General features: G+C 46.9%; 1 protein-coding gene across 1 annotated transcript in view; it reads left to right on the forward strand.

The window, feature by feature from the left end:
- LOC144499903 (glycerophosphodiester phosphodiesterase domain-containing protein 5-like) overlaps window positions 1-26,905 on the forward strand; it is a 106,512-nt gene that overhangs the window by 24,016 nt on the left and 55,591 nt on the right. Inside the window, exon 2 of the mRNA XM_078222571.1 lies at window positions 16,765-16,974. Within this exon, the coding sequence (XP_078078697.1) occupies window positions 16,792-16,974 (183 nt within the window). The 5' untranslated portion in view covers window positions 16,765-16,791. The remainder of the gene's footprint in view (window positions 1-16,764; window positions 16,975-26,905) is intronic.

Below are 26,905 nucleotides of genomic sequence, written 5' to 3' on the forward strand. Positions count from 1 at the left end.
ACTGTGTACAGTTCCAGTTGCTGTATTTTGTACTGGCACCATGCAGAGCAAGTTTATTTATTAATGTCACAAGTAGGCTTACATTAACACTGCAATGAAGTTACTGTGAACATCTCCTTGGAGCCACACCCTGGTGCCTGTTCGGGTTACACTGAGGGAGAATTTAGCATGGCCAATGCACCCTAACCAGCATGTCTTTCAAACTGTGGGAGGAAACCGGAGCACCCGGAGGAAACCCACGCAGACACGGGGAGAACGTGCAGACTCTGCACAGACAGTGACCCAAGCCAGGAATCGAACCCGTGTCCCTGGCGCTGTGAGGCAGCAGTGCTAACCACTCTGCCACGGTGCCACCCTAGCATAGCTTCCCTGTTTTTCAATTCCATCCCTCTAGGCTCAACCCTGGTGTTTGTTTTATTCTATTAGGACCTTGTTGCTCTGCGCTGCTACTGTGAATGTGTTGTGGATTTGTACTCCCCAAGCCCTTTGTTTCAATTCTTACTTCCTGAGTAATATGCAACCTCCTTATCTTTCTCACCCCACGTGTAACAGCTCATGCTTATCTGTGTCGAAACGCTTTTGCTGGTTATACTCTGCGAGTTTGCCACGTCCCCATGTCATTTATTGCTGTTCTCCTCCCTATCGACTCTGCTACTCAATTTAGTGTCATCCACATATTTGGAGAGTGAGGGAAGAAGCTGCTATTGGGTGAAACAATTTCTTTTGTCCGTGACCATTCTTTATGCTCCAGTATACACCACAGTTAAGAAAGCCCACCAACGCCTCTACTTTCTCAGAAGACTAAGGAAATTTGGCATGTCAGCTGCGACTCTCACCAACTTTTACAGATGCGCCATAGAAAGCATTCTTTCTGGTTGTATCACAGCTTGGTATGGCTCCTGCTCTGCCCAAGACCGCAAGGAACTACAAAAGGTCGTGAATGTAGCCCAATCCATCACGCAAACCAGCCTCCCATCTATTGACTCTGTCTACACTTCCCGCTGCCTCGGCAAAGCAGCCAGCATAATTAAGGACCCCACGCACCCCGGACATTCTCTCTTCCACCTTCTTCCGTCAGGAAAAAGATACAAAAGTCTGAGGTCACACACCAACTGACTCAAGAACAGCTTTTCCCTGCTGCTGTCAGACTTTTGAATGGACCTATCTTGCATTAAGCTGATCTTTCTCTACACCCTAGCTATAAATGTAACACTAAAGTTAATGTTTATTTATTAGTCACAAGTAAGGCTTACATTAACACTGCAACGGAGTTACTGTGAAATTCCCCTAGTCGCTACACTCCGGCATCTGCTCGGGTCAATGCACCCTAACCAGCTCGTCTTTCAGACTGTGGGAGAAACTGGAGCATCTGGAGGGAACCCGCGCAGACATGGGGAGAATGTGCAAACTCCACACAGACAGTGACCCAAGCCGGGAATAGTACCCGGGTCCCTGGCGCTGTGAGGCAGCAGTGCTAACCACTGTGCCACCATGCCGCCATTCTGCACTCTCTCATTTCCTTCTCTATGAACGGTATGCTTTGTCTGTATAGCACGCAAGAAACAATACTTTTCACTGTATGCTAATACATGTCACAATAGTAAATCAAATCAAATCAAATCTGTGCAAGAGGATGCTGGGACAGGTCCTGATGGAGTGAGCGATTTGGCCTGACTAGCCCTTTCCTCTTGCTGTCCTCTTGTTGATGTGATCGAATCAGAACACTGGTTGGAAATGCATCTAGGGAAGAACGTGCATTTGTGTAGCACCTTTCACAACACCAGGATCCGAGGAACGTTCCAGAATCTGGAGCAGATTGTTGACATTGGGCTGGGACTCTCCGACCTTGCCCGCGGCTGGGATTTTCCAGTCTCGCTGCAGTGGATGAAGTTTTGGCTGAGCGCTAAATTCTCCATTCCCGCTGGCAGCAGTGGTGGGGCTTGAACAGCTGGAGAATCCCAGCCAGCATTGAGGTGCGTGGGTATTTGTTTGCTTTTAAAATTATTTTTCTGCTGTTTTGTTTGACTTTAAGTGCTGGCAAGTTTGAAAATGCTACTTTTGTTTGGAGTTTCACAGCCGAGGAGTTATTTTAATCCTGTCTCTCACTCTGCAGTCAGCCCTGGCGCTGTGGGACCTCTCGCCTCTCGAGTCTGGAGTCCCACTCCACAGCCTTGAGCATGGAATTCGTGACTAGTGCTTGATTACGGTGCTGAGGGAGTGCAGCATGGTCAGCGGCGCCATCGTGCCTGTCTGAACTGTTAGGTGGGAATATAAAGTCCTGTGGGAATATGTCAGTAAAGACCATGGGAGCCCCCTTGGGTCATCTGACCGACTGTCTCCTCATGTGGTTCGGTATCAGTCACGCTCCTGAGAAGCGACCTGTCGTAATGTTAAAAGCGTTATATAAATGTAAGTTGTTGTTGATGTGCTGGCCAACATTCGTGCCTAAATCAACACTGCACTAACAGAACACATTGCAGAGAGTGGGAGCTTGCTGTGTGGTAACTGGTTCTCTCATCATTCTCCACATAGGCTCTGGCAAAGTGCTCTGGGACTGCTTGAGGATGTGGAAGGCACTATACGAATGCAAGCCTTTCTCTTACATACGCCTGGGAGGGTTGGCAGGGCCTGGGTTTAAGATCAGCCAGTCGGCACCTCCGATAGTGTTGCACTCCCCCAGTACCTCAGCTGTAGAGTATCAGCCTGGATCATGTGTCCAAATCTCAGGCAGTGAGATTGAATTTATGACCGTTTGGGTTAAAGTGCATTGAAGTTTCTGGTCAGTGGGAATCGCCGGGTTTATGATGGTGGGTGATGGTATAGCCATTAACTCTCACAGGGGATTGGTGATTACCATGAACCTATGTGGCGCAAATGTTACATCATTTTATTTCATTCTTTCAATAGATGTAGGTGTCACTGTCTATGTCAGCATTTATTGCCTATCCCTAATTACCCTTGGGAACACATAGAGCCCCTATTAACGATCTAGATGACGGGACTGGGGGCATTCTGGCCAAGTTTGCCGACGATACAAAGATGGTGGAGGGGCAGGTAGTATTGAGGAGGTGGGGAGGCTGCAGAAAAATTTAGACAGTTTAGGAGAGTGGTCCAAGAAGTGGCTGATGAAATTCAACGTGGGCAAGTGCGAGGTCGTGCACTTTGGAAAAAAGAATAGAGGCATGGACTATTTTCTAAACGGTGACAAAATTCATAATGCTAAAGTGCAAAGGGACTTGGGAGTCCTAGTCCAGGATTCTCTAAAGGTAAACTTGCAGGTTGAGTCCGTAATTAAGAAAGCAAATGTAATGTTGTCATTTATCTCAAGAGGCTTGGAATACAAAAGCAGGGATGTACTTCTGAGGCTTTATAAAGCACTGGTTAGGCCCCATTTGGAGTACTGTGAGCAATTTTGGGCCCCACACCTCAGGAAGGACATACTGGCACTGGAGCGGGTCCAGCGGAGATTCACACGGATGATCCCAGGAATGGTAGGCCTGACATACGATGAACGTCTGAGGATCGTGGGATTATATTCATTGGAGTTTAGGAGGTTGAGGGGAGATCTAATAGAAACTTACAAGATAATGAACGGCTTAGATAGGATGGACGTAGGGAAGTTGTTTCCATTAGCAGGGGAGACTAGGACGCGGGGGCACAGCCTTAGAATAAAAGGGAGTCACTTTAGAACAGAGATGAGGAGAAATTTCTTCAGCCAGAGAGTGGTAGGTCTGTGGAATTCATTGCCACAGAGGGCTGTGGAGGCCGAGACGTTGAGCGTCTTCAAGACAGAAATTGATAAATTCTTGATTTCTCGAGGAATTAAGGGCTATGGGGAGAGAGCGGGTAAATGGAGTTGAAATCAACCATGATTGAATGGTGGAGTGGACTCGATGGGCCGAATGGCCTTACTTCCGCTCCTATGTCTTATGGTCTTATAGAGCCCCTACAGTGCAGAAGGAGGCCATTTGGCCCATTGAGTGTGCACTGACTCTCCAAAAGAGCGTCTTACTCAGGCTCACCCCCCACCCCCGACCCCATCTCCATATCCCTATCCTATCTGGAATTAAGAATCTACTGATAACCGTGAAACCATTGTCAGAAAAACCCACCTGGTTCACTAATGTCCTTTAGGGAAGGAAATCTGCCATCCTTACCTGGCCTGGCCTATATGTGACTCCAGACTCACAGCAATGTGGTTGACTCTCAACTGCCCTCCCAAGGGCATCTAGGGATGGGCAATAAATGCTGGCCAGCCAGCGACGCCCATGTCCCAGGAATGAATAACAAAAACACATTTACCATGGCTAATCCGCCTACCGTAAACATTTTTGGATACTAAGGGGCAATTTAGCATGGCCAATGCACATCTTTGGAGTGTGGGAGAAAACCAGAGCACCCAGAGGAAACCCACGCAGACACAGGGAGAATGTGCAATCTGCAAACAGACAGATTAACAAATTATAATCCAGTCTAGTGGTTTTATTAATGCATAAACAACTTATAGGCCGAAAACATTAAGATTGGATAGGCAGAAAATGCACAATAGGCCAATATGCAGCTGAAAGAGAAAAGGAGCTCAACCTTTTCTGGAATGGCATGTAGGTTTTGTATTATAAATGAATATGGTACCGTTCTGCTTAGCTTTTGATTTGAGCAGGATCATGTTCGCAGTATAATGTTTGCCAATCTGTAGCTGTGGAATGGGTGAATGGGTCGGTGGGGAGGGGGGAAGATGTGGTAGTATTTTGCAGGATTATGCCTGAGGTCAGTTGGAATTGAACCCGGGCCCCTGGCGCTTTGAGCCACAATGCCGTGTTGCACAGTGGTGGTGAACCGCATTCTTGAACCGCTGCAGTCCCTGAGGTGTAGGTGCACCCACAGTGCTGCTAGGGAGGGAGTTCCAGCATTTTGACCCAGCGAGAGTGAAAGTATGGCGATAGATTTCCAAGTCAGGATGGTGAGTGGCTGGGCGGGGATCTTGTATGCGGTGGTGTTCCCATGTTTCTGCTGCCCTTGTCCTTCTAGATGGTAGAAGTTGACAATTCGGGAGTTGCTGTCGAAGGAGCCTTGGTGCATCTTATACATGGTACACACGCTACTGCCATCGCATCTCCTCATCCCTTCAACCAGTCTTTGCAACACTGAATTTCATCTGCCAATTTTCTTTTATTCATTCGTGGGACATGGGTGTCACTGGCTGGCCAGTATTTATTGTCCATCCCTAGTTGCCCTTGGAGGGCAGTTGAGAGCCAACCACATTGCTGTGGCTCTGGAATCACATGTAGGCCAGACCAGGTAAGGACGACAGATTTCCTTCCCTAAAGGACATTCGTGAACCAGATGGGTTTTTCCGACAATCGACAATAGTTTCATGGTCATCAGTAAGTTCTTAATTCCTGATATTTTTTATTGAATTCCAATTCCACCAGATTCGAACCCAGGTTCCCAGAACATTTGTTGAACTTCTGGATCAATAGTCTAGCGATAATATCACTAGGCCATCGCCTCCCCGACTGCTATATGTTATATATAAACCACAGCTGAATGCCTCGATTAAGATTCCAGCCCATAAACCACAGTCATCGGCAGCCAAAGTAATGAGAGATAAAGAGATACGGCAATGAGAAGGAACATGTTGCTTGTACGGAACATGAACAACAAGATGAGTTGATTAGGCTGAGAGATCTTTCATCTCATTGTAAGCTATGTGTGGCTGTATCTAATTTTAGAAGCTGATAACACAATGACTAGCAAAGAATAGGGAACAAGGCAGTACCAAGCTTTGGAGTCGACTGGTTGGACATTAAGTTACTCTCGCTAATTTATTCATTTGAAGTAATTTGATTCCACATCATTGTTGTTTATGGGATGCAGCAGTGGAAGGCACTGTGCAGAATTCCATTTAATTTTTTTTAAAAATTGGTTTCACCCCTTTAAGGTGTTTGCCTTATTTGTTGACAGTGAGACAGATTCCCCCCAGGGAAGGTAAGCGCTGCCTCTAACGGAGCGACATTGCGAAATCCTCAGTGTGGTGTGTAGGCAAATCAGCAAAGCATTGAGATTAAACAGTAATTCCAGATCATGGGGGTCTACCAATCAGCTGAAGGACAGATAGATCGTCAGGTATGACTTTTGAAAGATAGAGGTGTGATTTTCAAAGATTCCCTTTTATTTCCCCCAGCAACCAGGTGCTGAGTTCTCAGGTGAAATTCTCTGCTGCGTTTCCTGTTAACATCCTGGGCTATTTTTGACGCTCAGTTGTGAATTTTTAAATTCGATGATTCAACTGCTCCAGGGAGATTAGAATTCACTTCTCTTTAAAGTATAGGTTTATTTATTAGTGTCACAATTGTCACATGCTCTTTACATTCACACTGCAATGAAGTTACTGTGAAAATCCCCGAGTCGCCACACTCCGGCGCCTGTTCGGGTACACTGAGAGAGAATTTAGCACAGCCAATGCACCCTAACCAGCACGTCTTTCGGACTATGGGAGGAAACTGGAGCACCCGGAGGAATCCCATGCAGACACGGGGAGAACGTGCAAACTCCACACAGACAGTGACCAAGCCGGGAATCGAACCAGGGTCCCTGGCGCTGTGAGGCAGCAGTGCGAACCCACTGGGCTACTGTGCCACCGAGGGGGAAGTGATTGGAAAAGCTGAGTCTTTCTCCTTCGGGAAGAAGAGGGTGAGAGGAGATTGGATAGAGGTGTTCAAAATTGTGAAGAGGGTCTGGACAAAACAGACAGAGAAACATTGGCAGAAGGATCGAGAACCGGAGGGGACAGATCTCGAAATGACTGGCAAAAGAATCAAAGGCACCATGAGGTAAATCATTATTACTCTGCGAGCAGTGAGGATCGAGCGTCAACTGTCTTAGCATTGCAGGTGGAGAAAAGTAGTCAAGAAGGCATACAGCATGCTTGCCTTCATCGGCCGGGGCATTGAGTTTAAAAATTGGCAAGTCATGTTGCAGCTTTTTAGAACCTTAGTTAGGCCACACTTGGAATATAGTGTTCAATTCTGGTCACCACACTACCAAAAGGATGTGGAGGCTTTGGAGAGGGTACAGAAAAGATTTACCAGGTTGTTGCCTGGTATGGAGGGCATTAGCTATGAGGAGAGGTTGGAAAAACTTGGTTTGTTCTCACTGTAATGACGGAGGTTGAGGGGAGACCTGATAGAAGTCTACAAGATTATGAGGGTCATGGACAGAGTGGATAGTCAGAAGCTTTTTCCTAGGGTGGAAGAGTCAATTACTAGGAGGCATAGGTTTAAGGTGCGAGGGGCAAGGTTTAAAGGAGATGTACGAGGCAAGTTTTTTACACAGAGGGTGATGGGTGCCTGGAACTCGATGCGGGGGGAGGTAGTGGAAGCAGATACGATAGTGACTTTGAAGGGGCGTCTGGACAAATATATGAGTAGGATGGGAATAGAGGGATCTGGTCCCTGGAAGGGTAGGGGGTTTTAGTTCAGACGGGCAGCATGGCCGGTGCAGGCTTGGAGGGCATGTGCCTGTGCTGTAATTTTCTTTATTCTTTGTCTGGTGGAGGCAGGTTCAGTCGTGGCTTCCAAGAGAATTCGATGGTAATCTAAAAGATTAGAAAATTGCAGGATAAATGGGACAGGCATGGGACTATGACAGTTGCTTTCGCAGAGAGCTGGCACAGGTTTGAGGGGCCAAATGACCTCCTGCTGTTCTGCAATCATTGTACGATGCCAGGCTGTCTGCCTCATGTCGTTTTCCCAGCCCAGGGGCATTCACAGAAGTTCAGCACTTCCGGTTCCGCCCTGCCCCTGTACATTGATAGAATATTGTTCAGTGCAACTTTGCTCTGGGGAGGCGATGGCCGAGTGGTATTATCGCTAGATTATTCATCCAGGAACTCAGCTAATTTTCTGGGGTCCCCGGTTCAAATCCTGCTATGGCAGATGGTGGAATTTGAATTCAATTGTAAAAAATACCTGGAATTAGGAATCTACTGATGACCATGAAACCATTGTCAATTGTTGTAAAAACCCAGCTGGTATGGAGGGCATTAGCTGTGATGAGAGGTTGGAGAAACTCGGTTTGTTCTCACTGGAATGTCGGAGGTTGAGGGCGACCTGATAGAAGTCTACAAGATTATGAGAGGCATGGACAGAGTGGATGTCCTAATGCCCTAATGTCCTTTAGGGAAGGAAATCTGCCGCCCTTACCTGGTCTGGCCGACATGTGACTCCAGAGCCACAGCAATGTGGTTGACGCTCAACTGCCCTCTGAAATGGCTGAGTGAGACACTCGGTTTCAGGGCAATTAGGGATGGGCAATAAATGCTGGTCCAGCCGGCGATCCCCATGTCCCGAGAATGAATCAAAAAAGTTGCAGGATGTGATTTCTCTGCTTGACGTCCTTTTCCTGTAGATTGTTTTCAGAATTAATTTCTCCCTCTGTATGATCTAAATTACTTTGACTATTTTGAAAGAAACTGCATAAATAGAGATAGATAGCAGGACGGGTGGGAGAATCCAGGCCAAGGCGAAATAACCATAAACAGCCAAGCTCTTCAGAATCATAGAATCATAGAATCCCTACAGTGCAGAAGGAGGCCATTTGGCCCATCGAGTCTTCACTGACCACAATCCAACCCAGGCCCTTTTCCAGTAACCCCACGTATTCACCCTGCTAATCCACCTGACACTAAGGGGCAATTTAGCATGGCCAATCCACCTAACCCACACATCTTTGGTGTGTGGGAGGAAATCGGAGCACCCAGAGGAAACCCACGCAGACATGGGGAGAACATGCAAACTCCACACAGACAGTGACCCGAGGCCGGAATTGAACCTGGGACCCTAGCGCCAAAATTAGGTAGCATTTCCTCACACAAGGGGTAAAGGAGGCTTTTTTCTATTTGTTTATGTGCGTCACTGTATTTATTGCCCATTCCTAATTGCCCTTGGGAAGGTGGTAATAAGCTGTCTTATCGTGACCCCGCTGCAAGCGATATGGTGCAGGTACACCCACAGTGCTGTTAGGAAGAGAGTCCCAGGATTTTGACCCAGTGATAGTAAAAGAACGGGGATATATTTCCAAGTCAGGACGGTGAGTGGCTTGGAGGGGAGCTTGCAGGTGGTGGTGTTCCCATGTATCTGCTGCCCTTGTCCTTCTAGATGGTAGTGGTTATAGTGGCTATGGGTGTAAAAGGTGCTGCCTATGGAACCTTAGTGAGTTCTTGCATTGCATCTTGTAGATGGTACACATGGCTGTCACATAGGGCAGCACGGTGGCACAGTGATTAACACTGCTGCCTCACAGCACCAAGGACCTGGTTTCGATTCCCGGCTTGGGTCACTGTCTGTGTGGAGTTTGCACGTTCTCCCCACGTCTGTGGGTTTCCTTCGGGTGCTCCGGTTTCCTCCCACAGTCCAAAAGACGTGCTGGTTAGGGTGCATTGGCCATGCTGGATTCTCCCTCAGTGTACCCGAACAGGCGCAGGAGTGTGGCAACTGGGGGATTTTCACAGTAACTTCATTGTAGTGTTAATGTAAGCCAACTTGTGACACTAATAAATAAACTTTAAACTTTAAAAGAACACTGTGCGTCAGTGGTGGAGGGATTGAATGCTTGTGGAACAGGTAGCAATCAAACGGGCTGCTTTGTCCTGGATGGTGTTGAGGATCTTGAGGCTGTTGGAGCCGCTCCCATCCAGGCACGTGGGGAGTATTCCTTCACACTCCTGACCTGGGCCTTGTGGATGGTGGACAGGCTTTGGGGAGTCAGGAGGTGAATTATTCACCACAGAATTTCCAACCTCTCTCCCAGTAAAACCCTAGCTATGAGCTCAATTAATCATTGATAGGCTTTTGCTAGACAAAGCTATAAAAGGATTTGGGAATCATATAGTTAAGATAAGGATCAGCCATGATTTCAAGGAATGACGGAACAGGCTTGAGGGGCTGAATGGCCTTTTCTGGTTCCTATGCTCTTAAATGAAAATGAAATATCAAGTTCAGACCTTGCATTTAATGATTCCCCCCAGTTTCTGAGCCAATGCTCGGTAGGTGGTCTTGATGTGGCAGTTTTGGGAAGCTAAAAATGCAATAAAAATGGAAGGTTGTCACTAAATCAGCTAATGTGACCCTGTGGGTGGGCCTCACCCAGATACAGCCTCCTTACGCCCTCCTTCGGGGAGGCGATGGCCTAGTGGTATTATCACACAACTATTAACCCAGAAACTCAACTAATGCTCTGGGGACCCGGGTTCGAATCCCGCCATGGCAGATGGTGGAATTTGAGATTAATAAAAAAATATCTGGAATTAAGAATCTACTGATGACCATGAAACCATAGTCGATTGTTGGAAAAACCCATCTGGTTCACTAAAGTCCTTTAGGGAAGGAAATCTGCCGTCCCTACCTGGTCTGGCCTACATGTGACTCCAGAACCACTGCAATGTGGTTGACTCTCAACTGCTTTCTGATCAAGAGCAACGAGGAATGGGCAATAAATGCTGGCGAGCCAGTGACGCCCGGGTCCCACGAATGAATAAAAAATAACATGATTCCCCTGATTCAGTTAGTATCTTGCAGCGTTTTACATTTATGTCAAATAGCTACTTTGGAGAGATCAGTTTAATATTTATACAAATCCGTCTCTGCCAGAGTAATTAGGTTGACAAATTGATGTTTCCATCAGTGAGAATGATTACAACCTCTCCAGTAACTGCTCCCCAGTCTTCTACTCATTTTAATCAACTGCTCTTATAGCGATCAATGCCCTTAAATAGTACGCATTGTGCTGGAGAAGTTGTACAGCCAGACGTTTATTATCTGAACAAAGATTGCATGGAATTACATAGAGGTTAGATTCAGAAACCATTTACTGTGCTCATGTTACCTGCTCCAAATTCAACATTACAGCAGTACTTCATTGGCTGGAAAGGGCTCTGGGAGTCATGAAAGTTGCTATATAAATGCAAGTAAGTTGTGAGGGAGACACAAAGAGTGTGCAAGGTATGTAGACAGGTGACGTGAGTGGGCAAGAGATGTGAAGAATTTGGCTTTCGATACCAGGAAGTAAGTTTTGTAGTTAATAACAACAGGTTTTTGCCAATGGGAACATACAAACAAACGCAGTGCTTAGCACTGCTGCCTCATAGTGCCATGGACCCGGGTTCGATTCCCGGCTTGGGTCACTGTCTGTGCGGAGTCTGCACGTTCTCCTCGTGTCTGCGTGGGTTTCCTCCGGGTGCTCCGGTTTCCTCCCACAGTCCGAAAGACTGTGCATTGGCCATGCTAAATTCTCCCTCAGTGTACCCAAACAGATGCCGGAGTGTGGCGACTAGGGGATTTTCAGAGTAACTTCATTGCAGTGTTAATGTAAGCCTACTTGTGACACTAATAAATAAACTTTAAAATTTTCATTACAGTCTGGCCCTGAGCCAGAGTTTAGCTGGAGTGGTTTGGCCAGGGTTTTCACACTGGATCACTATCCACTGAGCTCTGCTGTCAGTATTGGATATAATGTGAAATCAGTCTTTAATTCAACTCTTTGACTAAATGGGCCTTCACTACACATCACACAGGGACCCCTGAGGCTGGTTAATGGTTAGTAGTGCTAACCACTGTGTTGCCATGCCGTTCTGAAATCACACAATTACACAGCCTGAATCACACAACGCAGCAGAAATTAGGCACCCAACTTTATTTACCTTCCTCAAAATGAGTAACCCTTCAGTGGTCACCATGGACCCTCCATTGGAGGCCTTGCCTTGGCCCCAAGCTCTGGAATTCTCTTCCTAACATTTCCGCCTCTGTACCTCATTCTCCTCCTTCACAATGCTTCTTAAAACCTCTCTCCTTCTCTTTGACCAAGCTTTTGGTAACCTGCCCTGTTATCTCCCTCTATTGTTCCTGACACCGTGACCCGTGATCAAGGATCCGACACACCCTGGACATTCTCTCTTCCACCTTCTTCCCTCAAGTACTATAGTAAAGTGTCAGCCTGGATCTCCCATCCATTGACTCTGTCTACACTTCCCACTGCCTCGGTAAAGCAACCATCGCAATCAAGGACCCCACGCACCCCGGACATTCTCTCTCCCACCTTCTTCCGTCGGGAAAAAGATACAAGAGTCTGAGGTCACCTACCAACTGACTCAAGAACAGCTTCTTCCCTGTTGCCATCAGACTTTTGAATGGACCTACCTCGCATTAAGTTGATCTTTCTCTACACCCTAGCTATGACTGTAACACTACTGGGGCGGCACGGTAGCACAGTGGTTAGCACTGCTGCTTCACAGCTCCAGGGACCTGGGTTCGATTCCCGTGCTTGGGTCACTGTCTGTGTGGAGTTTGCACATTCTCCTTGTGTCTGCGTGGGTTTCCTCCGGGTGCTCTGGTTTCCTCCCACAGTCCAAAGATGTGCAGGTTAGGTTGATTGGCCATGCTAAAAATTGCCCTTAGTGTCCTGAGATGCGTAGGTTAGAGGGATTAGTGGGTAAATATATAGGGATATGGGTGGGATTGTGGTCGGTGCAGACTCGATGGGCTGAATGGCCCCTTTCTGTACTGTAGGGATTCTATGACTACATTCTGCACCCTCTCCTTTCTTTCTCTATGAATGGTATGCTCTGTCTGTATAGCATGCAAGAAAAAATACTTTCACTGTGTACTAATACAGTGGGGCAGCACGGTAGCACAGTGGTTAACACTGCTGCTTCACAGCTCCAGGGTCCCGGGTTCGATTCCCGGCTCGGGTCACTGTCTGTGTGGAGTTTGCACATTCTCCTCGTGTCTGCGTGGGTTTCCTCCGGGTGCTCCAGTTTCCTCCCACAGTCCAAAGATGTGCGGGTTAGGTTGATTGGCCAGGTTAAAAATTGCCCCTTAGAGTCCTGGGATGTGTAGGTTAGAGGGATTAGCGGGTAAATATGTGGGGGTAGGGCCTGGGTGGGATTGTGGTCGGTGCAGACTCGATGGGCCGAATGGCCTCCTTCTGCACTGTAGGGTTTCTATGATTTTCTATGATAATGAGTGATGTATGGTGGTGAGTGTCTGGAACGATCTGCCAGAGGTATAGTAGAGTTGGGTACAATTTTGTCTTTTAAAAAGCACTTAGACAGTTACATGGGTAAGATGGGTATAGAGGGATATGGGCCAAACGCGGGCAATTGGGACTAGCTTAGGGGTTTAAAAAAAGAGGGGCGGCATTGACAAGTTGGGCCGAAGGGCCTGTTTCCATGCTGTAAACCTCTATGACTCTATCACTCTATGTGACAATAATAAATCAATTCAAATCAAATCTGTATCCAAACACTGGATTACGCAAATTACTGCGGATGCTGGAATCTGAAACCAAAAGAGAAAATGCTGGAAAATCTCAGGCAGCATCTGTAAGGAGAGAAAAGAGCTGACGTTTCGAGTCCAGATGACCTTTGGTCAAAAGCTGTGTCCATTTTGATTGATGGCGCTCCTTTGAAACGCTGAGGGATGATTTATAATGTCGAAAGGTGCCATATAAATGCAGGTTGTTGTTGTTACTGTCAGTTCTCTGTTGAAAAGACGAGACTGAGTAATTTTAAATTTGGGTAGTGGTGTGGGAACTGGTGATACTGAATTCCTCTTCTGAATCCCTCTCTTGTTGAAGTCAGTGGAAAGAGGAAGTGGGGGTAGTTCTGAGGCATTTGACTCACTGGAGTTTAGAAGAGTGAAAAGGGATCTCATAGAAACTTATGAAATTCTAACAGTGTTAGACAGGGTAGATTCAGAAAGAATATTCCCAATGGCGGGGGAGTCCAGAACTAAGGTTCATAGTTTGAGGATAAGAGGTAAACCTTTTAGAACTGAGGTGAGGAGAAATTTCTTCACCCAGAGGGTGGTGAATGTGTGGAATTCACTCCCACAGAAGGTAAACGAGGTCAAAATGTTGTCTGATTTCAAGAAGGAATTGGATACAGCTCTTGGGGCTAAAGGGATCAAGGGATAGGGGGAGAAGTGGGGAATCAGGATATTGAATTTGATGATCAGCCATGATCAAAATGAATGGCGGAATAGCCTCAAAGGGCCGACTGGCCTCCTCCTGCACCTGTTTTCTATGTTTCAATGTTTGTTTTGGGTTGGGTTACAGGTCCAATCACAGGTAGGGCTGTGAGGACAATAATTAGGCTTAACGCGAAGGGCAGGAGAGGAATGAAGATCAGCCTTGCTGCTCCTGACCACACCAGGGGAAGTAAGTCATCGGCTGAGGACAGCTAAGGCTCGATTCTGACACCTCCTCATAACTGAGTGGATGAGGGTGGCAGTGGTGATGCCACTGGGGACACAGGTTCAAATCTCACCCAGGCTAATGGTTAAAATTTGATTAGCAGAATCTGGAATATAAAACAAGTCTTTGTAACAGGTGACCGTGACAACTATCATCCACTGTTGTAAAATCCCATCTGGTTCACTAATGTCCTTACCCGGTCTGGTTGACTCTGAACTGCCCTTTGAAATGGCCTGGCAAGGCACTCAGTTCAAGGGCATTTAGGGATGGGCAACAAATGCTGGCCTTGCCCAGTGATGCCCGCATCCCCATGAACGCATTAAACAGAAATACACCCAGCGCTGCTGATTTGTTGAGCTAAATTCACACAGGGAGAATGGCTTCTTGGACAAGGTCTGAGATGGTGGCACAGCTCCTGGGGAACCGTAGCTCCAATCCTCAAATATGGGTGTTCAGGAGGTTCTAGTTAAATGTCAGCTGTGGCCTGGCTGGTAGTACACTGGCCTCTGAAGGTCGTGGCCTCTGAAGGTCGTGGCCTCTGAAGGTCGTGGCCTCTGAAGGTCGTGGCCTCTGAAAGTCATGGCCTCTTAGACGTAAATCTACACTGACCCCACCCCTCCCTCCACATTGAGGATGAGCTTGGGGAGACGATGGCCTAGTGGTATTATCACTAGATTATTAATCCAGAAACTCAACTAATGTTCTGGGGAGCCAGATTCGAATCCCGCCATGGCAGATGGTGGAATTTGAATTCAATAAAAAGATCTGGAATTAAAGAATCTACTGATGACCATGAAACCATCGTCAATTGTCGGAAAAACCCATCTAGTTCACTAATGTCCATTAGGGAAGGAAATCTGCTGTCCTTACCCGGTCTGGCCTACAGGTGATTCCAGAGCCACAGCAATGTGGTTGTCTCTCAACTGCCCTCAGGCAACTCGCGATGGACAATAAATGCTGGCCAGCCAGCGACGCCCATGTCCAACGAATGAATTTTTAAAAATGAATAACTGTTGGAGGTGCTGTCTGTGAAAAGAAATATTGAATTGAGGTCTTGACTGCCCTCTGAAGCAGAGACTTTGAGACATCCTAAGGTTGTCAAAGGTGCCGTAGCAATGCAAGTCTATCCTTGCCTTTCTTTAGTGCAGGACTCCCCCATTACTGGCTCTGGGCAGGTCAGCCTAGATATTTGTCATCCAGTTTCTGGCGTGGGGGCCTTGAACCCACAACCAGGTGAGAGTGCAGCCACTGAAAGAATGATCTGATCTTCCACGCTGGGTGGGAGAAATCAGATCATTTTGAGATGAGTTGAAGACCTTTCGTTGCAACAATGACTTCAGTTCGAAAAAGTGCTTCAGTTCAGGGAAGGTTCACTGGGCCGACTCCCAGGATGAAGGGGTTGTCTTCTGAGGAAAGGGTGAGTCGGTTGGGGCCTACACTCATTGGAGTTTAGAAGAATGAGAGGCGATCTTATAAATAAAAATAAAGTAAAATAAATAAAGTTTATTTATTAGTCACAAGTAGGCTTATAATCCACACTGCAATGAAGTTACTGTGAAATTCCCCGAGTTGCCACATTCTGGCGCCTGTTCGGGTACACAGAGGGAGAATTTGGCATGGCCAATGCACCTAACCAGCACGTCTTTGGACTGAGGGAGGAAACCCATGCAAACACAGGGAGAATGTGCAAACTCCACACAGACAGTGACCCAAGCCAGGAATCAAACCCGGATCCCTGGTGCTGTGAGGCAGCAGTGCCAACCACTGTGCCACTGTGCCTCCCTTGACACTGTGCCTCTTATTGACACAGATAAGGTTCTGAGGGGACTCGACAGGGTAAACACAGAGAGGATGTCTCCTCTTGTAGGGACACAGTTTAAAGATAAGGGTTTCCCAAGGAAGTTGGTGATGTGGAGGAATTTCTTCTCTGAGAAGGTCAATCGTCTTTGGAATTCTCCACCCCAGGAGGCAGTGAAGACCTTTATATATTCAAAACTGAGTTAGACAGAATTTTGATAGAAAAGGATTGAAGGATTGGGTGGCACGGTGAGGCAGCAGTTCCCGGCTTGGGTCACTGTCTGTGTGGAGTTTGCATGTTCTCCCCGTGTCTGCGTGGGTTTCCTCCTGGTGCTCCGGTTTCCTCCCACGGTCCAAAGATGTGTGGGTTAGGTGGATTGGTCATGCTAAATTGCCGCTTAGTGTCAGGGGGACTAGCTAGGGTTAGGGGATAGGGCCTGGGTGGGATTGTGGTCAGTACAGACTCGATGGGCCAAATGGCCTCTTTCTGCAGTGTAGGGATTCTATGATTTTGAGGATAGGCAGGAAATTGGAGTTAAGGCCACAATCAGATCAACCATGATCTAATTGACAGGCGGAGCAGGCCTGATGGGCTGATTGGCCTACTCCTGCTCCTGATTCTTGTGCATTGGCTGCAAAGTGCTGTGGGACATCCTGAGGTCATGAGAGGTGCTATATAAATGCAAGTCATTCCGTTTTGTTCTTCTGTCCTTGCAGAGTTAAGGAGGGCCTGACCCGTGCCAGATGGGCAGCACCCCAGTCCAGCTCACCAAGATCAAACTGGGGAAGCTCCAGATTGTCCGCAGGCGCTTGCTCCAACGCTATGAGTACCAGCCTTTCCTCTCTTGCCTGGCGGGCCTGTACGGTTGCCAGTGGAGGCGCTACCAACGCACCCGGATCCTGCCTGGGGAATTCTGTTGCGGCAAGGTAAGGATCTACCCCAGAATACTGAGGGAGGAAATTCCTGGGGCCTTGACTAAAAATTTTGTATCCTCATTGGCTAAAGGTGAAGTTTCAGAGGACTGGAGGATAGCCAATGTTGTTCCTTTGTTTAAGAAGGGCAGCAGGGGTAATCCGGGAAATTATAGGCTGGTGAGCCTTACGTCAATGATAGGGAAATTATTGCAATAGATTCTTAGGGACAGGATTTACTCACATTTGGAAACAAATGGACTTATTAGTGATAGACAGCATGGTTTTGTGAAGGGGAGGTCGTGCCTCACTAATTTGATCGAGTTTTTCGAGGAAGTGACGAAGATGATAGATGAGGGAAAGGCAGTGGATGTTTTATACATGGAATTTAGCAAAACGTTTGACAAGGTACTGCATGGTAGACTGGTACGAAAGGTGAAGTCACAAGGGATCAGAGGAGAACTGGCAAGATGGATATAGAACTGGCTTGGCTATAGAAGACAGAGGGTAGCAGTAGAGGGGTGCTTTTCTGAATGGAAGGCTGTGACTAGCGGTGTTCCACAGGGATCAGTTCTGGAACCTTTGTTGTTCATAGTGTATATAAATGATTTGGAGGAAAACGTAGCTGGCCTGATTAGTATGTTCATAGATGACACAAGAATTGGTGGAGTTGCAAATAGTGAAGAGGATTGTCAGAGGATACAGCAAGATATAGATCGATTGGAGACTTGGAGGGAGAAATGACAGATGGAATTTCAGCCGGACAAGTGTGAGATGATGCATTTTGGAAGGTCCAATGCATGTAGGAATTATACAGTAAATGATAGAACCCTTAGGAGTATTGACAAGCAGAGGGATCTGGGCGTACATGTCCACCGATCACTGAAAGTGGCAACGCAGGTGGATAAGATAGTCAGGCAGGCATACGGCATGCTTGCCTTCATCGGTCGGGGCATTGAGTATAAAAATTGGCAGGTCATGCTGCATCTGTACTGAACCTTAGTTAGGCCTCATTTGGAATACTGCGTACAATTCTGGTTGCCACACTACTAGAAGAATGTGGATGATTTGGAGAGGGTACAGAAAGGTTTACCAGGATGTTGCCTGGTTTGGAGGGTATTAGCTATGAGGAGAGGTTGGATAAACTCGGTTTGTTCTCACTGGAACGACGGAGGTTGAGGAGTGACCTGATAGAGGTTTACAAGATTGTGAGTGACATGGACAGAGTGGATAGTCAGATGCTCTTTCCTAGAGGACCTAGGGGACATAGGTTTAAGGTGCACGGTGAAAAGTTTAGAGGAGATGTGCGAGGCACGTTTTTTACACAGAGGGTGGTGAATGTCTGGAACGTGCTGCCCGGGGAGGGGGTGGGAGCAGGTACGATAGCGGCATTTAAGGGGCAACTAGACGAATACATGAATAGGATGGGAATGGAAGGATACGGACTCCGTAAGTGCATACGGTTTTAGTTGAGGCAGGCAGCATGATCGGCGCAGGCTTGGAGGGCCAAAGGGCCTGTTCCTGTGCTGTACTGTTCTTTGTTCTTTGATTCTCCAGTCCACACTACTTGTTGCAGTAGGTTTGACCCGTGGTGAGTCTTGGATTGCAGAACATGTTCAAGGGGCTGAATGGCCTTGTTCTGGGATTCCCACGTAAGTCTGCCAGACTGCACCCTGTTCTCTTCACCCTCCGCAGTGTGTCAAATTTCACCCTTCCTTTGCAACCACTCTGGATCACTTGGGGTTTGCTGTAAAGAGAAACATGTAAAGCCAGTTTCACAACATATATCTACACAATGCTTTTAACGCCATAAAAATCACAAGGTGTGGGGGAGACAGTGGCACGGTAGTAATGTCACTAGACCAGTAATCCAGAAATCCAGACTAATCCTCTCGTGGACATGGGTTCAAATCCCGCTGCGGCAGCTGGTGGAATTTAAATTTAATTAATAAAATCTGGACTATAAAGTTATGAAACCATCATCGATTGACGTAAAAACCCATCTGGTTCACTTTGGGTGGCACAGTGGTTAGCACTACTGCCCCACAGCGCCAGCGACTGGGCTCGATTCCTGGCTTGGGTCACTGTCTGTGCGGAGTCTACTTCCGGGTGCTCTGGTTTCCTCCCACAATCCGAAAGACGTGCTGGTTAGGTGCATTGGCCATGCTAAATTCTCCCTCAGTGTACGTGAACAGGCGCTGGAGTGTGGCAACTAGGGGATTTTCACAGTAACTTCATTGCAGTGTTAATGTAAGCCTACTTGTGACTAATAAATAAATAAACTTTTAAATAAACTTAATGCCCCTTTAATAAGGGAAGGAAATCTGCCATCCTTACTCAGTCTGGCCTACATGTGACTTCAGGCCCACAGAGATGTGGTTGTCTCTGAAATGGTCTTACAGGCCGCTCAGTTCAAGGGCAATTAGGGATGGGAAACTAGTGCCTATCTTGCCAGCAACACCATATCCCGTGAAGTGTGAAAGGACTTAACCTCACAAGGTGATGTTAGGTCACATGGTCAATAGCCTATTCAAAGCAGTAGGTTTTGTAGAGCGAATTGGGGAGATTTGAGAACATAATCAAACAAGAAATAGGAGCAAGAGAGGCCATTTGGCCCCTCACACATACTCCGCCAGACAATAAGATCACTGCTGATCTGGTTGTGGTCTTAATTCCATTTTCCTGCCTGCCCCCTTAACCTTAACTCCCCTGTCAGTCACAACTGTGTCTAACTCAGCCTTGAATATATTCAGTGACCCGCAGCGCCCAGTGCTTCCTTGGGGAGAGAATTCCAAACAATATCGGCTCTCTGAGACAGGAAATTCCTCCGCATCTCTGTTTTAAATGAGAGACATCTTATCCTTAAACCGTGCTGCCAGTTCTAGATTTAGGGAGAATGCACTTAAGGCCTAAGTTTATTTTTATTCATTTGTGGGACATGGGCGATGCTGGCTGGGTCAGCATTTATTGCCCATCTTGAGTTGCCCCTTGAACTGAGTGTCTCGCTCGGCCATTTCAGAGGGCAGTTGAGAGTCAACCACATTGCCGTGGCTTGGAGTCACATGTAGGCCAGCCCTGGTAAGGACGGCAGATTTCCTTCCCTGAAGGACATTTGTGAACCAGATGTGTTTTTCCGACAATCGACAATGGTTATCAGTGGATTCTTAATTCCAGATATTTTTTATTGAATTCAAATTTCACCATTTGCCCAGGCGGGATTCGAACCCGGGTCCCCAGAACGTTAGCTGAGTGTCTGGATTAATAATCTAGTTATTAGTCAAAGACCATGAGGCCGTTGTCTCCCCATAAAGTGCTTTAAGGTGTGGCCACTAGATGTGGGGTGATTAAAGTCAGAGGTGCTTAGGCAGGCAGAATAGTGCAAATCTCTCGGAGACTTGTAGGGCTGAAGGGGGATCAGTGGGCGTGGGGGTGGGGGTGGGGGGGGGGGGGGGGGTGGGCTGCCCTGGAATCGGGGCAGGCGAGGCTTCAGCAACGGAATTCTCTGTTGGCCTTGGGCAGGATTTTATGAGCCTCGCCCGAGAGAGGTTGTAAATTCCTGCCCAACGTGTCTCTGGCCAGTTACAATCACTTCACTTAAATCTTTCACTATGACTGGAGATCTATTGTGAAATATTGTGAGATCATTATGAAATGTTGGGAAATGTTGCCTGAGGAAGAAATTTTTCCTCAGCAAATTCTTGGAACAAACCATTTTATTTCTGTCACTTTTCTGACTATTTGGGAAGTGGTCATCTCAGTTTCGTAGTAAAAGCTACCACTAAAATTTTTAGCTTCTTATGAATTTTTTTTTAGCATTTATACTTTGACACTTGCTGCCCATCCCTAATTCACCCTTGAAATGAGTGGCTCATTCAGCCATTTCAGAGGGCAGTTGAGAGTCAAACGCATTCATGTGGCTCTGGACTCACATGTAGGCCAGACCAGGTAAGGACGGCAGATTTCCATCCCTAAAGGACATTAGTGAACCAGATGGGTTTTTCTGACAATTGACAATGGATTTTTGAAGGGGTAACCAAGAAGGCAAGACGAGGGCAGTGCAGTTGATGTCGTCTACATGGACTTTAGCAAGGCCTTTGACAAGATACCGCATGGTAGGTTGTTGCATATGGTTAAATCTCACGGGATCCAGGGTGAAGTAGCCAAATGGATACAAAATTGGCTTGATGACAGAAGACAGAGGGTGGTTGTAGAAAGTTATTTTTCAATCTGGAGGCCTGAGACCAGTGGTGTGCCTCAGGAATCGGTGCTGGGTCCACTGTTATTTGTCATTTATATAATGATTTGAATGAGAATTTAGGAGGCATGGTTAGTAAGTTTGACAAGATTGGTGACATAGTGGACAGTGAAGAAGGTTATCTCGGATTGCAACAGGATCTTGATCAATTGGGCCAGTGGGCTGACGAATGGCAGATGGAGTTTAATTTAGATAAATGCGAGGTGATGCATTTTGGTCGATCAAACCAGGGCAGGACTTACTCAGTTAATGGTAGGGCGTTACGGAGAGTTATAGAACAAAGAGATCTAGGGGTACAGGTTCATAGCTCCTTGAAAGTGAAGTTACAGATGGACAGAGTGGTGAAGAAGGCATTCGGCATGCTTGGTTTCATTGGTCAGAACATTGAATACAGGAGTTGGAACGTCGTGTTGAAGTTGTGCAAGACATTGGTAAGGCCACACTTGGAATACTGTGTGCAGTTCTGGTCACCCTATTATAGAAAGGATTTTATTAAACTAGAAAGAGTACAGAAAAGATTTACTAGGATGCTACCGGGACTTGGTAGTTTGAGTTATAAGGAGAGGCTGGATAGACTGGGACTTTTTCCTCAGGAGCGTAGGAGGCTGAGGGGTGATCTTATAGAGGTCTATAAAATAATGAGGAGCATTGATCAGCTAGATAGTCAATATCTTTTCCCAAAGGTAGGGGAGTCTAAAATTAGAGGGCATAGATTTAAGGTGAAAGGGGAGAGATACAAAAGGGTCCAGAGGGGCAATTTTTTCACACACAGTGTGGTGAGTGTCTGGAACAAGCTGCCGGAGATAGAAGTAGAGGCGGATACAATTTGTCTTTTAAAAAGTGTTTACACATTTACATGTGTGAGATAGGTATAGAGGGATATGGGCCAAACGTGCGCAATTGGGACTAGCTTAGGTTTTTAAAAAAAGGGGGGGGGTAGCATGGACAAGTTGGGCTGAAGGTCCTGTTTCCATGCTATAAACCTCTTTGACTCTATGACCAGGTGAGGATGGCAGATTTCCATCCCTAAAGGGACATTAGTGAACCAGATGGCTTTTTACAACAATCAAAGATAGCTGTCAAGGTCATTGTTACTCAGACTAGTTTTATATTCCAAATTTTATTGAAATTATTTAAATTCCACCTCCTACTATGGTGGGATTTGAACTTATGTCCCAGAATGCCTCTTGATTGCAGATACCATTACACCACCATGTCCCTATAAGCTGCTTGGTACTTGAAAATTTATTTATTAGTGTCACAAATCGGCTTACATTAACATTGCAACGAAGTTACTGTGAAAATCCTCATTGATCCACTGGAGCAAGCTGAGAGGGGTGATTGAAGGCAGCAGTGTTGGTAAGAGATTAATTGGATTAATTGAATTGTTTATTTATTTAATTAGTCAGCTAGTGTGTGTATTTTTTTGGCCTTTACTTTAACAGCAGTTTTTCAAGTTTAAAGTGAAAACTAGAAGTGGGCAGCAAAGGAGTCTGGGAAGGGTTTTTATTTTAACTTTAAAAGTCAGTTACCTGGGAGGTTCCCCCTCATTGATCCACTGGAGCAAGCTGAGAGGGGTGATTGAAGGCAGCAGTGTTGGTAAGAGATTAATTGGATTAATTGAATTGTTTATTTATTTAATTAGTCAGCTAGTGTGTGTATTTTTTTGGCCTTTACTTTAACAGCAGTTTTTCAAGTTTAAAGTGAAAACTAGAAGTGGGCAGCAAAGGAGTCTGGGAAGGGTTTTTTAAGCGCGTGAAGTATAAAAGGTAGGCTGCAGTATACAGCGGGCAGCGTCGGGAGCGGGCAGTGTAGTGTGTGGGAAGCAGAGTGTGAGCTATAAGACTTTGGCTCACAGGGCTTAGGCTGAAAGGGCGAGCAGGGGTGAGTTGAATTCATTTTTGCACTTTCTACCTGGTACTGGCAAGGTATCTAGAGGGGATGGGTGTGCAGGCAGTGCAATGTTCCTCTTGCACTATGTTTGAGGTGAGGGACGACGACAGTGTCCCGACTGATTACACCTGTGGGAAGTGCACCCATCTGCAGCTCCTCCAAAACCGTGTTAGGGAACTGGAGCTGGAGTTGGATGAACTTAGGATCATCAGGGACGCAGAGATGGCCATAGACACAAGCTTTAGGAATACAGTTACTCCGAGGATTGAAAACAGATGGGTGACGGTGAGAGGGGCTGGGAGGAAGCAGTCCGTGCAGGGATCCCCGGTGGTCGTTCCCCTTAGCAACAAGTATTCCGCTTTGGATACGGTTGAGGGGGATGACATACCAGTGGGGAGCCGCAGTGAGAGGATCTCCAGCACTGTGTCCGTCTCTGTGGCTCGGGAGGGAAAGGGGGAGAGCGGGAGGGCGATAGTTATTGGGGACTCGTTAGTTAGAGGGATAGATAGGAGGTTCTGTGGCAGCAAAAGAGACTCACGGATGGTATGTTGCCTACCGGATGCCAAGGTCCGTGATGTCTCAGACCGTGTTTTCCAGATTCTGAAGGGGGAGGGGAAACGGTCACAAGTCGTGGTGCACATTGGTACCAATGACATAGGTAAGAGAAGGGACGGGGATTTAAAGCAGGAATTTCTGGAGCTGGGCTGGAAGCTGAGAGCCAAGACAAAACATGTGGTCATCTCTGGTACGTTGCCAGTACCACGTGATAGCGAGTTGAGGAACAGGGAGAGAGTGCAGTTAAGTATGTGTTTGCAGGGATGGTGTAGGAGGGAGGGTTTCAGATACGTGGATAATTGGAACACGTTCTGGGGAAGGTGGGACCTGTACAAACAGGACGGGGTGCACCTGAACCAGAGGGGCACCAATATCCTCGGAGGGAAATTTGTTACGGCTCTTCAGGGGGGTTTAAACTAATTTGTCAGGGGAGTGGGAAAGGGAGTTGTAGTCCAGAAGTCAGAGAGGGTGGTGAGGTATTGGGGAAGGTATCAGGGTCAAGGGTGGGTACTGGTAGACAGGAAGGTGGGTTGAAATGTGTCTACTTCAATGCAAGGAGCATCCGGAACAAGGTAGATGAACTTGGGGCGTGGATTGGTACTTGGGACTACGATGTTGTGGCCATTACGGAGATGTGGGTAGAACAAGGACAGGAATGGTTGTTGGACGTTCCGGGGTATAGATGTTTCACTAAGTGTAGGGAAGCTGGTAAAAGAGGTGGAGGAGTAGCATTGTTAATCAAGGATAGTTTAACGGCTGCGGAAAGGCACTTCGTGGGGGATCTGCACACTGAGGTAATATGGGCTGAAGTTAGAAATAGGAAAGGAGCGGTCACGTTGCTAGGAGTTTACTATAGGCCCCCAAATAGTAATAGAGATGTGGAGGAAGAAATTGCTAAGCAGATTATGGATATGTGTGGGGGTCACAGGGTAGTTGTCATGGGGGACTTTAACTTTCCAAATATTGATTGGAACCTTTGTAGGTCAAATAGTTTGGATGGGGCAGTTTTTGTGCAGTGTGTGCGGGAGGGTTTCCTGACACAATATGTGGATGGGCCGACTAGAGGTGAGGCCACATTGGATTTGGTACTGGGAAATGAACCGGGCCAAGTGTTAGATTTGGTTGTGGGAGAGCAATTTGGAGATAGTGACCACAATTCGGTGTCTTTTGTTATTGCAATGGAGAGGGATAGGGCCGTCCGGCAGGGCAAGGTTTACAATTGGGGGAGGGGTAATTATGATGCGATTAGGCAAGAATTAGGGGGCATAAGTTGGGAACAGAAACTGTCAGAGAAAGGAACTAATGAAAAGTGGAACTTTTTCAAGGAACAAATACTGGATGTCCTTGATAGGTATGTTCCTGTCAGGCAGGGAGGAAATGGCCGAGTGAGGGAACCATGGTTCACAAAAGAGGTGGAATGTCTTGTGAAAAGGAAGAGGGAAGCTTATGTAGGGATGAGGAAACAAGGTTCAGATGGCTCGATTGAGGGTTACAAGTTAGCAAGGAATGAGCTGAAAAAGGGGCTTAGGAGAGCTAGGAGGGGACATGAGAAGTCCTTGGCGGGTCGGATCAAGGAAAACCCCAAGGCTTTTTACTCTTATGTGAGGAATAAAAGAATGACCAGGGTGAGGTTAGGGCCGGTCAAGGACAGTAGTGGGAACTTGTGTATGGAGTCAGTAGAGATAGGCGAGGTGATGAATGAATACTTTTCTTCAGTGTTCACCAAGGAGAGGGGCCATGTTTTTGAGGAAGAGAAGGTGTTACAGGCTAATAGGCTGGAGGAAATAGATGTTCGGAGGGAGGATGTCTTGGCAGTTTTGAATAAACTGAAGGTCGATAAGTCCCCTGGGCCTGATGAAATGTATCCTAGGAGTCTTTGGGAGGCAAGGGATGAGATTGCAGAGCCTTTGGCGCTGATCTTTGGGTCCTCGCTGTCCACGGGGATGGTGCCAGAGGACTGGAGAATGGCGAATGTTGTTCCTCTGTTTAAGAAAGGGAATAGAAATGACCCTGGTAATTATAGACCGGTTAGTCTTACTTCGGTGGTTGGTAAATTGATGGAAAGGGTCCTTAGGGATGGGATTTACGACCATTTAGAAAGATGCGGATTAATCCGAGATAGTCAGCACGGATTCGTGAAGGGCAAGTCGTGCCTCACAAATTTGATAGAATTTTTTGAGGAGGTAACTAAGTGTGTTGATGAAGGTAGGGCAGTTGATGTCATATACATGGATTTTAGTAAGGCGTTTGATAAGGTCCCCCATGGTCGGCTTATGATGAAAGTGAGGAGGTGTGGGATAGAGGGAAAGTTGGCCGATTGGATAGGTAACTGGCTGTCTGACCGAAGACAGAGGGTGGTGGTCGATGGAAAATTTTCGGATTGGAGGCAGGTTGCTAGCGGTGTGCCGCAGGGATCAGTGCTTGGTCCTCTGCTCTTTGTGATTTTTATTAATGACTTGGAGGAGGGGGCTGAAGGGTGGATCAGTAAATTTGCTGATGACACCAAGATTGGTGGAGTAGTGGATGAGGTGGAGGGCTGTTGTAGGCTGCAAAGAGACATAGATAGGATGCAAAGCTGGGCTGAAAAATGGCAAATGGAGTTTAACCCTGATAAATGTGAGGTGATTCATTTTGGTAGGACAAATTTAAATGTGGATTACAGGGTCAAAGGTAGGGTTCTGAAGACTGTGGAGGAACAGAGAGATCTTGGGGTCCATATCCACAGATCTCTAAAGGTTGCCACTCAAGTGGATAGAGCTGTGAAGAAGGCCTATAGTGTGTTAGCTTTTATTAACAGGGGGTTGGAGTTTAAGAGTCGTGGGGTTATGCTGCAACTGTACAGGACCTTGGTGAGACAACATTTGGAATATTGTGTGCAGTTCTGGTCACCTCACTATAAGAAGGATGTGGAAGCGCTGGAAAGAGTGCAGAGGAGATTTACCAGGATGCTGCCTGGTTTGGAGGGTAGGTCATATGAGGAAAGGTTGAGGGAGCTAGGGCTGTTCTCTCTGGAGCGGAGGAGGCTGAGGGGAGACTTAATAGAGGTGTATAAAATGATGAAGGGGATAGATAGAGTGAACGTTCAAAGACTATTTCCTCGGGTGGATGGAGCTATTACAAGGGGGCATAACTATAGGGTTCGTGGTGGGAGATACAGGACGGATATCAGAGGTAGGTTCTTTACGCAGAGAGTGGTTGGGGTGTGGAATGGACTGCCTGCAGTGATAGTGGAGTCAGACACTT

Source organism: Mustelus asterias, chromosome 10, assembly GCF_964213995.1.
Source record: "Mustelus asterias chromosome 10, sMusAst1.hap1.1, whole genome shotgun sequence".
Classification (NCBI taxonomy): Eukaryota; Metazoa; Chordata; class Chondrichthyes; order Carcharhiniformes; family Triakidae; genus Mustelus; species Mustelus asterias.